A 13,985-nucleotide genomic window follows, 5' to 3' on the forward strand; every position below is an offset into this window, starting at 1 on the left:
CTGAGGGGGAGTCTCGGGGGGGAGGGAGGGTTTGATGGGGGGTGGGGAAAGGGGAAAAAATGAATATGATATGTTTTGATATTTTGTTATGTTGAAATTGCTAATAAAAACAATTTTTAAAAAAGGAAATAAGAGGACCCACAAAATGCTGAAGCCTAAGCCCCATGCAGGTGTTGGAATTCAGAAAAGAGTAAATATGTGTGGGTGTGGGTGTGGGTGTTCAGTAGCTCACCCCCCATCATCGTTCCCATGGCCATCTGGAATTGGAAAATGATGGGTCCATGGGTACAGGAGAACTCCCCACTTTACATAGATGCCCTCCATGAGTTGTGGGCAACAGAAGCAACAACAGAGGTAGCACAGCTATCATGCTCATCCCTACTGAGCCTCTCACATTTACTCCTCGCTGCCTTGCAATGTGTGCATTGAGCTCCATCGTTCCATTTTGTTCTATTGTTCTGCTTTGTTAAGCAGTTCAGCCATGCATTATCCAGAGTCTACGTGTGCATTCTTGCAGTCTTAGCAAAACAAAAAAGCATATTTTATAGAAGACTGATGCTCGGTCTCTCTGGGTCTATCAGTCTAGCCAGATCACATCAAGTGCTATGAGTGATGCTAAGATGTTTGTTTCTCTTGATGCAAGCTGTTGTCTTTATGAGGTTTTCCTTAAGATTTCCATCTCAAATCTTTCTAAATGCCTCTTAAAAGCTCCCACGTTCCCATTATCTATCTGTCTTGCTTACTAACTGCAGACATGCATTATGGAGCATGCCCCGTTTCCAAAGAGAAAAATAGACAATGCACTCAGCGCACTTGAGGTATAATAAAGACTTCTTATCATAAGGAATAAACAACTCAATAAGCAGCAATAAACTTAATTTGCCCATTAGATATGCTTTTCGGAATTCTGACATTTCAGTTGAATATAATGCTGAAGCAATGAGGCCTATAATTGAACAGCCAAAACTTATCCAGAGGGGAACCAAAACAAATGTTCCCTGCAAACACTACCATTATGATAGCATGTTGTTATTTTGATTTTTAATAAATGTTGCAATTGTCAAATTAAGGCTTTTCTTTACGTTTGAAAAATTTAATTGTCACACCATTCACAATTAGGATACATGTCTGCTATATGAAAAAACACTTCAGAATCTTTAAATTCTGGGAGGCATCTAAGTAACTTTGGGCGCAGAGAATTGCTTGCACATATAACCTGGGGCTGGATTTTTTTTTTATTGAACAAAAATATACATGTGTGCACACTGTTGCAATGGCACATCTCTCACTGGTTTTTATGTGCTATTTAAAATTAAAGTGTTTGCTACATTAAGTTGCTAGAGCCACCAATGGATAAGACAAAGATTCTAAGCATAAATGCATACATATATTTAAACAATTCCTGGTAAGATGTTATATACACAATCCAAGACATTATCTGTTCCTTAGCTGATTTTATAAGCCCCAAACAGTTTTCTTAGGGAATAACAGACATTTAACAAAAAAGGGAAACTAAAGTTTGGATGGGAAAAAAAGGGAAACTAAAGTTTGGATGATAGTTTTCCAACTTCAGCAACTATATACAGTATATTGCTGAACATATTTACGGTGCTTGAAGAAACAGGCATGGCCATCTCAAAAGGAATGAGTAACAGAGCAATCCCACTGTCCCTCCCTCCCTCCCTCCTCCTCCTTGCATGTGAGAGGAACTGGGAGGGGTTTGGATTGGACTGAGATGTTTCCCTCTGCCAGTCTTGCCAACTATTGGCAATGAGGCCAGGCAGATCACTCTTCCATCTGCTGCTGAATGGGCAGGTGGGTGAGATTGCTGCTGGTGAGCTTCCTGCTAGCAGCAGCCCACAGAAAGCCCCACATTGGAGGTGGCACCTACTCTCTGCCCCAACCACCATGCATAGCATGGCTGTGAATGAGGTGATGGCCTCCTGCTGGGCGGGACTTGGGTTTGTAGCCAAAGAAGGGCATGTCAAATAATGCCAATAAATATTCTGACTTTTGGAACAACAAAGACTGCTTATGTTTGCTGGACGAAGGGGAGACAACTCTTTTGAAAATGTTAAGCAATGAGTACCACATATTGTATGAAACAAGGGCCAAAGCCAAGTAGTTGTGGAATACCTAGAGAGGTGCTCCTGCCTCCATCATTATTAACTTTCAGGATTCCTGTTTCCCCAGGCATTTAGTGGCTGAAGAATACTGTTTCCAGTATAAGTTTGGTACTCATTTTCATATTATTTGGGAATAGATTCCACCCTCCCCCCGGAAGCAAATAACATGTAAATGAGCACTAGAACTGCACTATATTCCACTATCATTCCAGAAGTGGTTTTTATGTTGTGTGAAAGCTCAAATATAATGTAGAACCTATCAAGGGAAAGTCATGAAAGCAAAATAAACTGCCATGTGAATGTGGCCTTTGGTCCTGACTCTAGTTTGAGCTGTATGGGGAGCGGGAATTCCCCTCATTAGTGTCATTTTGTGTGTTATCTTTTTATGCATTGTGTATGAGCCTGCAATCCAGCACTGGGACACATGCAGGGTAGAAGAGTAGTAAAATGAGGCTGGGTTTTTTTTTGATAAGAAGAAACAACAAAATTACTTGGTCAATGGACTTAGCTGCAGCATTCTCTGTATCACAGCTACAGCTTAAATGCGGGCAGTTTTGCTCTATGCTAGCCAGGCTATAAAAGATATCCAACCTGAACTGTTACCACTTTCGTAACAACCAAGTGAAATGTAATTCACTTGACTACTGGTGTTACAGTAACATGGCTGCTGGCAAGGTAAAAGTATTTTGACATTATAAAAATAAAACTAATCAGTGTGTATATTGGCGGGTGGGCGGGGAGAGACACGCAACTATGTTATCACAAGCTATAATGGCCATTCCATTTTTCTTCAAAATACCATCATTGTTAATGTTATCTAGTGTCACCCTTTTTTTTTGCAGAGGGCTGATAATTACATTTAAAGCAATTTGCCCCTAAAACCCATTCCTCATCAGTTATAGTCACAATTTAATGTCAGAATGCAGAGCTTTCTGTAGAGAAAACCAATTATTTTAAAATGCCAAACAAGATCAGATTGAGGAAAAACCACACACAAATACTTAAGTTGCCCCTCTACAGCTGCTGTTTCTTGGCACTTAAACAACCTCTTCATGGGTTTATCACTGGGGGCTTAACCCAAGCCCTTAAGAATGCTTCTGTATCTTTTGAGCTGTAGGAAAATCTCTATTAGCTGGCAGCCATGAACTGCCCCCACTCTCCTATCTTCAGGCACAGCAGCCATTACAAAGATGACAGGATGTATTTTAAGCCCGTCTGCAGCCAGAGTTCACCCATAGCTAAAGAGCTGCAGAGTTCTTGTATGGCTATGCTTCCTATCTGCACAGTACAAGCTATTGTACAGAAGGCTGTCCACAGGCACTCCATATTTTGCTACACGGATACTTGTCACATCAGCTGATGAAAAGCTCATGTTAGCCCAAACCTTCATTGATATGGGTTGGATATTGACTACCTGTGTGCAGAACTCTGCCCTGGGGGTGGGGCTCCTGTTTACCCTTCTCCTTGCAGTCCCTGTGCCCATTAAAGAGCTGCTCCAAATGGCTGGGACATCCTTGAGAATAGTGTGAGAGTGGGGAACAGGCTGAATGGAGAATTAGTGAAAAAAGCCTCCGACCGTGCCTGGGAATGCACCTCTAGCAGAAACGTTCCCTTCATTGAAATGAACGGGAAAGCCATGGCAGGCAGATTTGTGGTGGTTGTATATTCTGGGATTCACCCCTCATGTTTAGGAGCTATTCATCAGAAAATAGGCATGCCTGGCTTATCCCCCCCCCCCGGCAGCGTGATTTGTTCAGGAAGCGGCATAGCTCAGTGGTGTACATGCGCTGCAGACAAAATGGACCAGGTTCAGTCCCAGACATCTCTCATCAAAACATGAAAGACCTCCATCTGAGAACCTAGAGAGCTGCAGCCACTCAGAACGGGATATATTGGTCACATGGAGAAAATGCCTGATCTGGTACAAGGTAGGCTCAGCAATCACAATGTAACTTCTCATTATGTTGTCCTCATAGGGTCTCTGCTCTTGATGCCAGATGCTCATTGTATCTCCCTGATACGTTATTGAGTAGAACAAATCCCTTACCAGACAATTCAGAAATACAGTCGTACCTTGGAAGTCGAACAGCTTAATTCCCGATAGTTTTGGCTCCTGAACATCGCAAACCCGGAAGTGAGTGTTCCAGTTTGAGAATTATTTTTGGAAGCTGAACATTTGACGGGGCTTCCGTGGCTTCCGATTGGCTGCAGGAGCTTCCTGCAGCCAATTGGAAGCCGTGTTTTGGTTTTCGAATGTTTTGGAAGTTGAACGGACTTCCGGAACGGATTCCGTTCGACTTTCAAGGTATGATTGTATGCAGTTACATGAGAGACATATGCTTTATTCAGGCACCAACTTTCAATATGTGAGGGTGGATTGTGTGTGCTCCTCATACCAGTTCCTTCATGCCCTCTGCATGTCCAAGTGTGACCGTATGGATCAGGGAACCTTCCTAAACTCACCATGGAGGATCCCACATATTAGATAGATAGATATCATTTATTACGGCCATAGGCCCATACAGGTAAAAACAACACATAAGTGACAGCTTATGCCGTAGGGGAAAAAAAACAAAAACAGTCGCTAAAACACCACTATAACAATAAAATACTATAAGATGGAAAGGCATACTACGCCTTAATTAGCTTGTAGTGCTCCTTGTCGTCGCTTTTGGGAAAGGACAGCGACCAGGAATCTAGCCACCTTCAGGGTCGTGTGGGTATCCTTGTCCTGCAAGATTTGGGCAAGGTGGAATTTTGGTGGGGTACCCTCTAGTTTCTGAATGATTGATCCCAACAAATTTGCCCGTGGCGCATTGAACAAGGGGCAAAAGAACATAATGTGCTGGAGCGACTCCGGCGTCACCTTATCACATTCGCACACGGCGGGGGCTTGGCCCTTTGAGAATCTATGTCTCAGGACATTGGAGGGGAAAACGTTAAACCTCGCTTTGGTGAAGGCCAGTCTATGGGCAACAGTCGAAAGGGAGGAGAGGTATGATGGAACGCAGTAAGTTAAAGTGATACCAATGTTCTGGGGCGAGCAAACACCTCCCCCCAGCATATAATTTCGCTGTAAGTCGATGTCATCCAGTCTTTGGCGGATCAGTCTTTGAGCAGTGATTTGGTCTAGTTTTAGGGAATCTGAGGGAGAGATTCCATAACTCAGGAGTTTGGCATGAATTCTACTAGTCCAAAGGCTAGAGAATTCATCTCGCCATAAGCATTGGACAAGGTAATGGTTTGGTAGTCTATGCCACAATGATAACCAGTAATTGAAGACTTGCTTCCACAGATAAGTTTCTAAGGATGCGATCTTCAATTCTAGTCGCATGGCTGCGTTGCTTACGCACAGGGGGAGCATTAGGAGCCGACGTAGGAATTGGCTTTGCAGAGTCTCAAGGGGAGCAAGATCTGTCATCACGGCCCAGAGCGGGGCAGCATAAGCAAGCACGGCAACCACTTTTGCCTTGAACACCTTTAGGGCCGAGGGAACATGCAAAGCTCCGTCTGAAAAGAAGAATCGGAGGAGCGCATATGACAAGGTTTTGGCCTTGTTAAGTAGGTGTTGAATTTGAGCTTTCCACCCCAAATTGTATTGAAAAATAACTCCTAGGTATTGAAATTTTAGGACTTGCTCTATTTTTGCTCCACCAAGCTTCCATTTATATAATCTCCGGCTTCTGGAGAAAATCAGAATCTTGGACTTAGCATGGTTGATGGTTAATTGATTGAGTTGACAATACGTGGCAAAGATCTTCAGAGCTCTGGTTAGTCCAACACGTGTATAAGATAGAATTACCGCGTCGTCCGCATATAAGAGGAGTGGACAGCGGTAATCCGCTAGTCTAGGCGCGTGTATACTTGGAGATGAGTTAACTAGGGGTGCTCGCATGTCACTGATGAATAGGTTGAATAGGCAGGGAGCCAATATGCATCCTTGGCGCACTCCCTTGTTTATTGGTATCGAATTTGTGAGGTCGCCCAATCCCACATATTATAGAACTCAAATATTGCACTGCACAAAAGCCTCAGTGAGTTCAAGAGGCTTCTCCACTGCAGGACTATCTCTTGGGAGTATGGAGGGACACTGGGAACTGGGATGAGGACAGAGATAATGCACTCATGCACACCCTTTCCTGCTTGTGTCTTTATTTAAACCCCATTACAAATACCTACGTAGGGCTGGGTGTTAAAATTCTGAATCTGAATCTGAGTTGTATTTCACTGTACTATCTCTTTATACTTTATCACATGTTTGGAAGAGAAGCAACCTATTTGAAATGCACCAATATCCAGACTGGAGCCTGAGAACTGATTGTGTATTTGTTGTCAGTATCACCATCTAAGAATGATATCAAAGCATTGGCACCACCTGCAGCTTGGCCAGGCACCCTCCGGTTTGCCAAAGGCATCTCAGCAGCCCTGTTCCAGACAGGAGATTTGGTTCAAACCGTGCCTCTGACAGTACTATTATATTCTCTGACATCTCAGCATGGTTAATCAAATATGCATGTGCATTTTCAATATGCATAAAGCGCAGATGAAGACAATAAAGTACCTTTCACAATCAGGTTCCCTGAGTTCCTAGCAACTCCAAATTGATTCATTGCTATGCACGTGTATACACCTGCATCTGATTTGGTAACATTATATATCTTCAGGCTGCCATCCTCTAGGATAAAGATTCTGAAGAGAAGGGGGAAAGAAAAGAACCACACAAACCAGTTATTAACAGGATATTGTTCTGAGCATTAAAGCCGTAACAATGATGTAACGTTACTTTTAATATTTGGACATTAATCATAGTTGATGTTGTCTACAGCAAACTGAGCACAATCCAGATAGATTTTCATCTCAGTGTATCATTCATCACTGTACTAGACACAAGAGATTAGGCATACCAAAATTGACTAATAATCTATCAACACCAGTAGCCTGAATTTTTCTTTGCTCAGCATCAGATTCTTCTGAGGAAGGAATAAATCCACAACAAGAAGTCTAATTATGTTGCGTTTCCTCAGGTGAAGAATACTCCTGATCTCAGATAATGAACTATTTACAATATGAAGTATGTGACCTATGTAATTTTCACAATATTAGAGAAAGTTATTAGTCATCTGGCATTGCTTACATTCTGACCAGTTAAATAACGAAAACAGCACAAAAAGATTGCCATAACTTTGGTACATCACTATGAGCCAATCTGTGAATTTCAGCTTCACGTTTTTCCTACCCTAGTTCAGTTCTTCACGGTCCCACATCAGTTTGTGAACTATTGTTTTGTAAATCGTCGTGCAAATTCAATAGCCTTTTACTGTGACATTCTCCTAACAAGCACATTATTGAGTCCAGTTGTGCCTAATATACACATTTTGCAAGCAATAGCTCCTAATTTATTTTTGTATGTTATTTTCACTAATATGTGCATTTTTAAGCACATATTACTTAAGAATATAAGAAGAGCCCACTGGATCAGGCCAGTGGTCCATTTAGTCCAGCATCCACTTCTCCAAGTGGCCAACCTGCAAGTAGAATTTGAACACAAGAGCACTCTCCCCTCCTGCAGTTTCCTGCAACTGGTATTCAGAAGCATTACTGCTTCCAACTGTGGAGGCAGAACATAGCCATCATGGCTAGTAGGCTCTCCTCTATCCATTTGTCTAACCTTTGCCCTAGTGTGTGCAGTTATACATTCCAGGGTTGGAGAACTGCACTGCAAAATTCAGAGAAGTGTGGATTTTGAAAGATGGCTGCTTTTCAGTTCCTGTATTGTTTCAGGAAGTGTAAATTAACTACAGTGGTACCTCTGGTTACGAACTGAATTCATTCCAGAGGTCTGTTCTTAACCTGAAACTGTTCTTAACCTGAAGCACCACTTTAGCTAATGGGGCCTCCCGCTGCTGCTGTGCCGCCGCCACACAATTTCTGTTCTCATCCTGAGGTAAAGTTCTTTGCCTGAGGTACTACTTCTGGGTTAGCGGAGTCTGTAAACCGAAGTGTTTGTAACCCAAGGTGTTTGTAACCCGAGGTACCACTGTAAGTTCATTTTTAAATGAGAACCAAATTAATTTCCCACCCTAATCATCATAGCCATAATCAAAAACCACACTGGGAGTTGTTAGGTTTGGTGTAAATTTGTAAGAGTGCTCATGCACTACAGTCCCCACTTATTATTGTACCACATCACAGTGCATTATAATGGAAAACACCCCATCACAGTGCTATCTCATTCTAACTCAAACCCAAATACTTGTGGGTTGTTGTTGTTTTTTTGTATTCATCCACAGAGGACCCAATCGCCATCCCTTCCCCTTATTTGACTACAGCCCTAAAATGGGAGAGGGCAGAGTCAAGTGACCCAAAGAAAATAATCCAAGCCACATTTTTCTGAAGAGAGAGAGAGAAAATTATTACTACTATCCATTGTGTAACATTGTTGTGCCAGCTGCAAAATGCAAGAGCAAACTATAACGTGAGCAGAGCCAGAGAAACTAATTTGGAGTTAATTATCACAGGCTGTGTTCAACCAACTGTCAAACACAAGAGAATTCTCACACCTGTGCTTAGTGTTTGAGGTGATCAGGTGTCAGATTTTTTTTATTTTTATTTTAAAAAGCTAACTCCCTGGGATTTGCTTTTTATGATGGCATCCCCTCCTCTATTTGGTCCCATTGCTGAATCAGTAAGTTGCTTTAGTACCTCCGCTTTGTTTCTCTGCCTAGATTCAACTTAAAAATCTATACGGTCCTCAGTTAAGTTTTAATACATTTATATAGGTAGAGAATTGATCAAAATGGTAAAAAGAACTGGTTTGGCACATGTCTTCTGCTATGATGCTATGTATTTTGTGTTTTTATGTTGTAAAGCAACCTGTGAACTTTGGGTGAAGAGTGGGATATAAAATTAATAAATAATAACAATAATGTCTGTGCTTCAATGAATGCAGGAAAGATATTCCAAGCCCTGTAACTAATGTGCAGCACTAAACACTAAATGTGCTTTGCTTCCAGTCTGTTCAATGGGGAAGTGTATTGCAGGGAAATTAAAAGTCGTGACTGCGCTGGTGAGTCCAGCCACGCAGACCCAGTTCTTGCATAGTGCTGGGGCAGTTTGTTTGTTTGTATGTTTGCTTTTTTAAAGTGGGTGCTAGAGACCGAATGTCAGCTATGGCTGTAATACCTTCCAAGAACTCCAACCATGGTAGACTAGGTGCCGGTGCCCAACCTATCATTTGACTTGGCATGTGATCAGTTGTGCAGAGCTCTCTAAGAAGAATACCATTTTATCTATTTCCAAAGGATGGAAGTCTAGTTCCAGCCAGCGGTGGAGCTTCATGCTCCGGCACCGGGGGGTGGAGTGCAGGCAGGGGTGGGGCTGGCACGCGTCCTGGGGGCATGGCACCCAGCGTGGGCAGGGATGGGAGAGCCATGATGGCACCCCAGCAGGATCGCATTGCCGGGGGCGGTGCGCTCCCCCGCACTCCTCTTCCTCCACCAGTGGTTCCAGCCTGCATGTATGTGTTACTTGGGTACTGTAATGAAAGTTGGTTAAAGATCAAAGATCTCTGGATAATAGGGGAACCCTCTTTCAGGAATGTGTATTTCTCTGCTGGGTGAAGAAGCAGCCCTGGCTGTTCACAGCAGTCACCTGCTCACGCAGACCCAACTCACTTCAGTTTGTGGCCTACCATAGTGAGCAAAACCCACTAAGCCTTGTACAGTGGTCTTCTAGGTGTAGTTCCCGGCAGGCAGCAAACAGGTTTACTAAGGCCCTGGTGGAGCACTGTGTATGGCTGATGGGCTGCTTTTGGCCTAGTGGAATCACAAGTGGTAAAGATCTGTATTACCATATGGTTATATTTCATAAATAAATAAATGGGACCCTCAGAACCATTACTTAGGGTGGACACAAACACACCACACCAGAACAGAGAATACATCCCTAAGCCAGAGGGCAGAACAGGCCACAGGGCTACTTTAGTTGAGATTCCTTCATTGAAAGGGACTTGGACTAGATGACTCTCACGGTTCCTTCCAATTCTATAACTATGTGATTTTTTTAAAAAATTCATAGAATTTTTATGACATTTGATTGGAAAACAACAAATGGGATCCTCATAACAGAGGGTCCTGGTTGCACGCGGGACCCAAAAGCTCACCTGATAGGGTTAAAATGGGGGGGGGGAGCAAGAAGTCCTGGCCATTCCCCTGGGATCACACCAGGTGATTTTAGCCAATAGCCAGTGGGTGGCGTGATCCCAGGGGCTTTACAAACGGCAGTGTGACACAAGGGGGAGCACTTGCTTCGCACTGTTGAATACCTGTCCACCCTCCCTAGTTTAGGTAGAGTCGCTTGGCCTTTCTTTGGTTTTGGTCGCCTGTTTTGGAACAGGGGCTGGGTAGGAATTTTTTCCATTTGGCAGATTGGCTTTAGCCATTTGGTTTTCGCCTACCTCTTAGCAAATTGTCACAACTTGTAAGGCAGCTGTTAGGCATTGGCTCAGTTGGATTGTGGGGAGGGGAGGTGTGGCCATCACCTGCCCCTCCAGATTTACCCCATTTGATGATCACCCTGAGAGGTGGAATCAGTTATAATGGGGAGTCAATGCCTAAGCCAATACCACTCATGCGACTGTATTTCAATAAAGTTGTGGCCAAAAAATTTGCCACAAAACTTAAACTAATATAAGTGTCCGTGTGTATTTATTTTGGGGGTGGGTCTTGGGGCCTCGAGATGCAACAACAACCAACCCTGAAAGTGCTTTATATATGCAGGTGCAGATTTAGAAAGAATTACTGTAAGCTAGGTATAAATCCAATACACAGAAATGCATTGTGGAGAAGACTCTGTGCCTGCTCAGTTTGCTTTCCATGTGCTAGCTATTGATGGGGCAACTTTGAGGAGGCTGCTGCTCTCCCTCCTTAGAATTCTTAGTCATTAAACAAGGTTTGGACCGGACAACACTTGAAAAAGAGGATGCCTTCGGATAGAGGGATGTCTTCCATGAAGCAGGACCAAGTATCAGCATATCAGATGGGAGATTAGTGACAAATTGTATGAGAAGCTGGAAAGGTAGACTTCACAATGCTATCAGCATGCTGGCATTTCTAGATAAGAATGTCTATGCTCTTCAAAGTAAAGTAATACTTTTTAATTGGCATCACTGAGCTCTGCATCAAGCCACCAAGATAAAGGTTTCTTTTCCCCCAAGTTTTTTTTGTGTGACATCCAGTGACTAAAATAGATAAAGAAAGGAGCTTTTCAAACACTTCACATTGTCTGAAAATCTTGTATGGTTACCCTTGTGGAGTTGTCTAGTGCTTAAATGCTTGAATTAAAAGAAGATAAATGATACATTATCATTGGAAAGAATCACAGATTCTTTCTCTTTTCCCCTCTGAAGATGCCCTGTTTGGGATGCCATAATATATAAGGGTTGAACAAGGGGGAGGGACAGAATTATTAATATTCTACAAACTGCTACACACTGAGAGCAAACTAAAAGCTCAATGAATGTGCATATTGAGTGAATCTGTTATGGATAGAGTTTAGACTCTGCGGCCCTTAGAGAAAACAGTAGAGAAAAGGCATTTTAATAACAATGATAGGTAATGTGTGAGTGGCAAGATGACATAGATAAAAGGAGGAACTAAACTGAGTACAAGTAAGTAAAACTGGGCCAAAACTAACAAAATGAATTTCAATAGGGACAAATGTAAGATTCAATACTTAGACATGAAGAATCAGCTGCACTGATATAATATGGGGTACAACAATTTAAGAAGGATGTTGACAAGGGGGAATGTGTGTAGAGGAGGGCTACCAAGATGGAAAACCAAGCCTTACGAGGAATGGTGGAGGGAGTTGGGTATGTGTCATCTGGATAAGAGGAGACTGAGAGGAGATACAATAGCCATCTTCAAAAGGCTGTCACATGGAGGATGGAGCAAGCTTGTTTTCTCCTGCTTCAGAGGGTAGGGCCTGAACCAATGGCTTTAAGTTACAGAAAGGAGATTCAGACTAAACATCAGGAAGAACTTTCTGATAGAAAGAGCTGTTCAGCAGTAGAATGGACTCCCTCAGAAGGTGGTGGACTCTCCTTCCTTGGAGGTTTTTAAGAAGAGGTTGGATAGCCATCTGTCATGGATGCTTTAGTTGATATTCTTGAATTGAAGGGGTTTGAAATAGATGAGCCTTGGGGTACTTTCCAATCCCAAGAATGAAAAAAGATTGAAATATTGTGTAGTGTAGTAGTTAAGAGTTTTGTGCAAGAGTTCAGGAGTCCAGAGTTCAAATCCTCACTCAGCTATGAAGCCCTGGGCCAGTCATCCACTGTCAACCTCACCTAACTCACACAGTTGTGAGGCTAAAGTGGGGAGTGAGAGAACCATGGACACCACCCTGAGAAAAGGTGGGGTGTAAATAAATAAATAAGGTCCATTTGTGAGGTGGAAACAACAAATGTCCCTCAACTTAGAAATGACACCTGATGTTTAGAAAATAAGGAAGTTTAGTCCACTTTGGTGCTGTATAGAAGTGGATGAAATATGCCAAGGAAGTGAAACAGACCAAGAAAGCAAAATACAAATATTTGTGGAGATATGCATGAAACATTAAAACATTTGAATTGTTGTTAGAATACAAAATAATCAGCTTGTTTTCCATCTTTTTCTTTTTTTTTAGTTACAACATTTATATACTGCCTTTTCTAATGCATACTGCGTGGCATTTGCAATATCAGTTTTAAAGAGAGAGCGTGGTACCCAGTGATGACATCCTGTTTGTGCAACAGACATCTGTTCTACCAAATGGGGCTTCCCTTTTTTCTCCTCAATCCCCCAAGCCCCCTGTGTGTGTCCCCATAATTGCTCAGGAGGGATGGGGGACCCTCTGGGGGGAGCAGAGTGGGGGGAGCACAGGGGGATGCGGGGTGTGGGGGGAGGAGAGGAAGAAGAAGTCCCATCCTGGGGGAACTTTTCCTATAAATACAAAGACAGAGAAGCACTAAGACGCTTAAAACCAACAGTGTGAGCTGCCTGACAAAACTGCCAGTGCTGAAAAAGTGTACGAGAGATAAAAGTAAGGACAATCAGCCATTCTGTCCATCTTCTATCTCCATCAGCAGAGTATGTGATGAGTTCATACTATGGAGTTTATAGAAAGGCCAAAAGTCACAGAATAGACTGCTCGATAGAAGAACAAAAAGTGGCCGATGTGACGAGCCTGCTGAGCAGGAAATTGGGGTGGGCCCTGATCCTGGGAAGGCTATGGTATGTGAGAGGATAAAAGAGCAAATAAGTAAGTTAGAAGAGCAGTCTTGTTTGCAAATCAATGCAGAACTTGGGGCTCATATTCAAACTGGGTCAACTTTGTAGGTCAAGTCCGACTGACTATTTTCAAGGTGAAGCAACCTTATGAATGCTCCAGCATGCATTGATATCTTAAGTAATCTTCTTAATGTTTATTATTGCACATTGTGTTCAATTTCTATGAAATAATAATAATGATCCTGATCTTCTGACCAGTTTCTTAGATTACTTTTCTCACAAATTTATTTATACTAGGGATAAGCCACTTACACCACAATCCTACATACAGTAAAATAAGAATGAGGCCCACTGAACTCAGTGGAGCATGCGTATTTGTTTGTTTGTTTTGTCAGCCACTTTATCTTGCCCTAGACAACCCAAAGCAAACAATCACACATAGATACGTTAAATCAAAGAGGAAAAAGAAATACATATCCTACCCTCTTCTAAAAGGCCACAGATAGTTAAAGATCAATAGCCTGGTTATAGAGGAAACTTTTTGCTTGGCACCTATAGATACATAATGATGGCACCAGGTGAGCGTCCC

General features: G+C 42.5%; 1 protein-coding gene across 8 annotated transcripts in view; it reads right to left on the reverse strand.

Moving 5' to 3' along the window:
• CNTN6 (contactin 6) overlaps positions 1–13,985 on the reverse strand; it is a 180,722-nt gene that overhangs the window by 28,032 nt on the left and 138,705 nt on the right. For all 8 annotated transcript variants that reach the window (XR_008329092.1, XM_053378161.1, XM_053378160.1 and 5 more), the window contains one exon: positions 6,688–6,815. Coding sequence is in view for 7 of the 8 variants with exons in the window: in XM_053378161.1 (XP_053234136.1) it covers positions 6,688–6,815 (128 nt within the window). In the remaining variant the exon portion in view is untranslated. The remainder of the gene's footprint in view (positions 1–6,687; positions 6,816–13,985) is intronic.

Source organism: Podarcis raffonei, chromosome 2 (genome assembly GCF_027172205.1).
Source record: "Podarcis raffonei isolate rPodRaf1 chromosome 2, rPodRaf1.pri, whole genome shotgun sequence".
Taxonomy (NCBI): domain Eukaryota; kingdom Metazoa; phylum Chordata; class Lepidosauria; order Squamata; family Lacertidae; genus Podarcis; species Podarcis raffonei.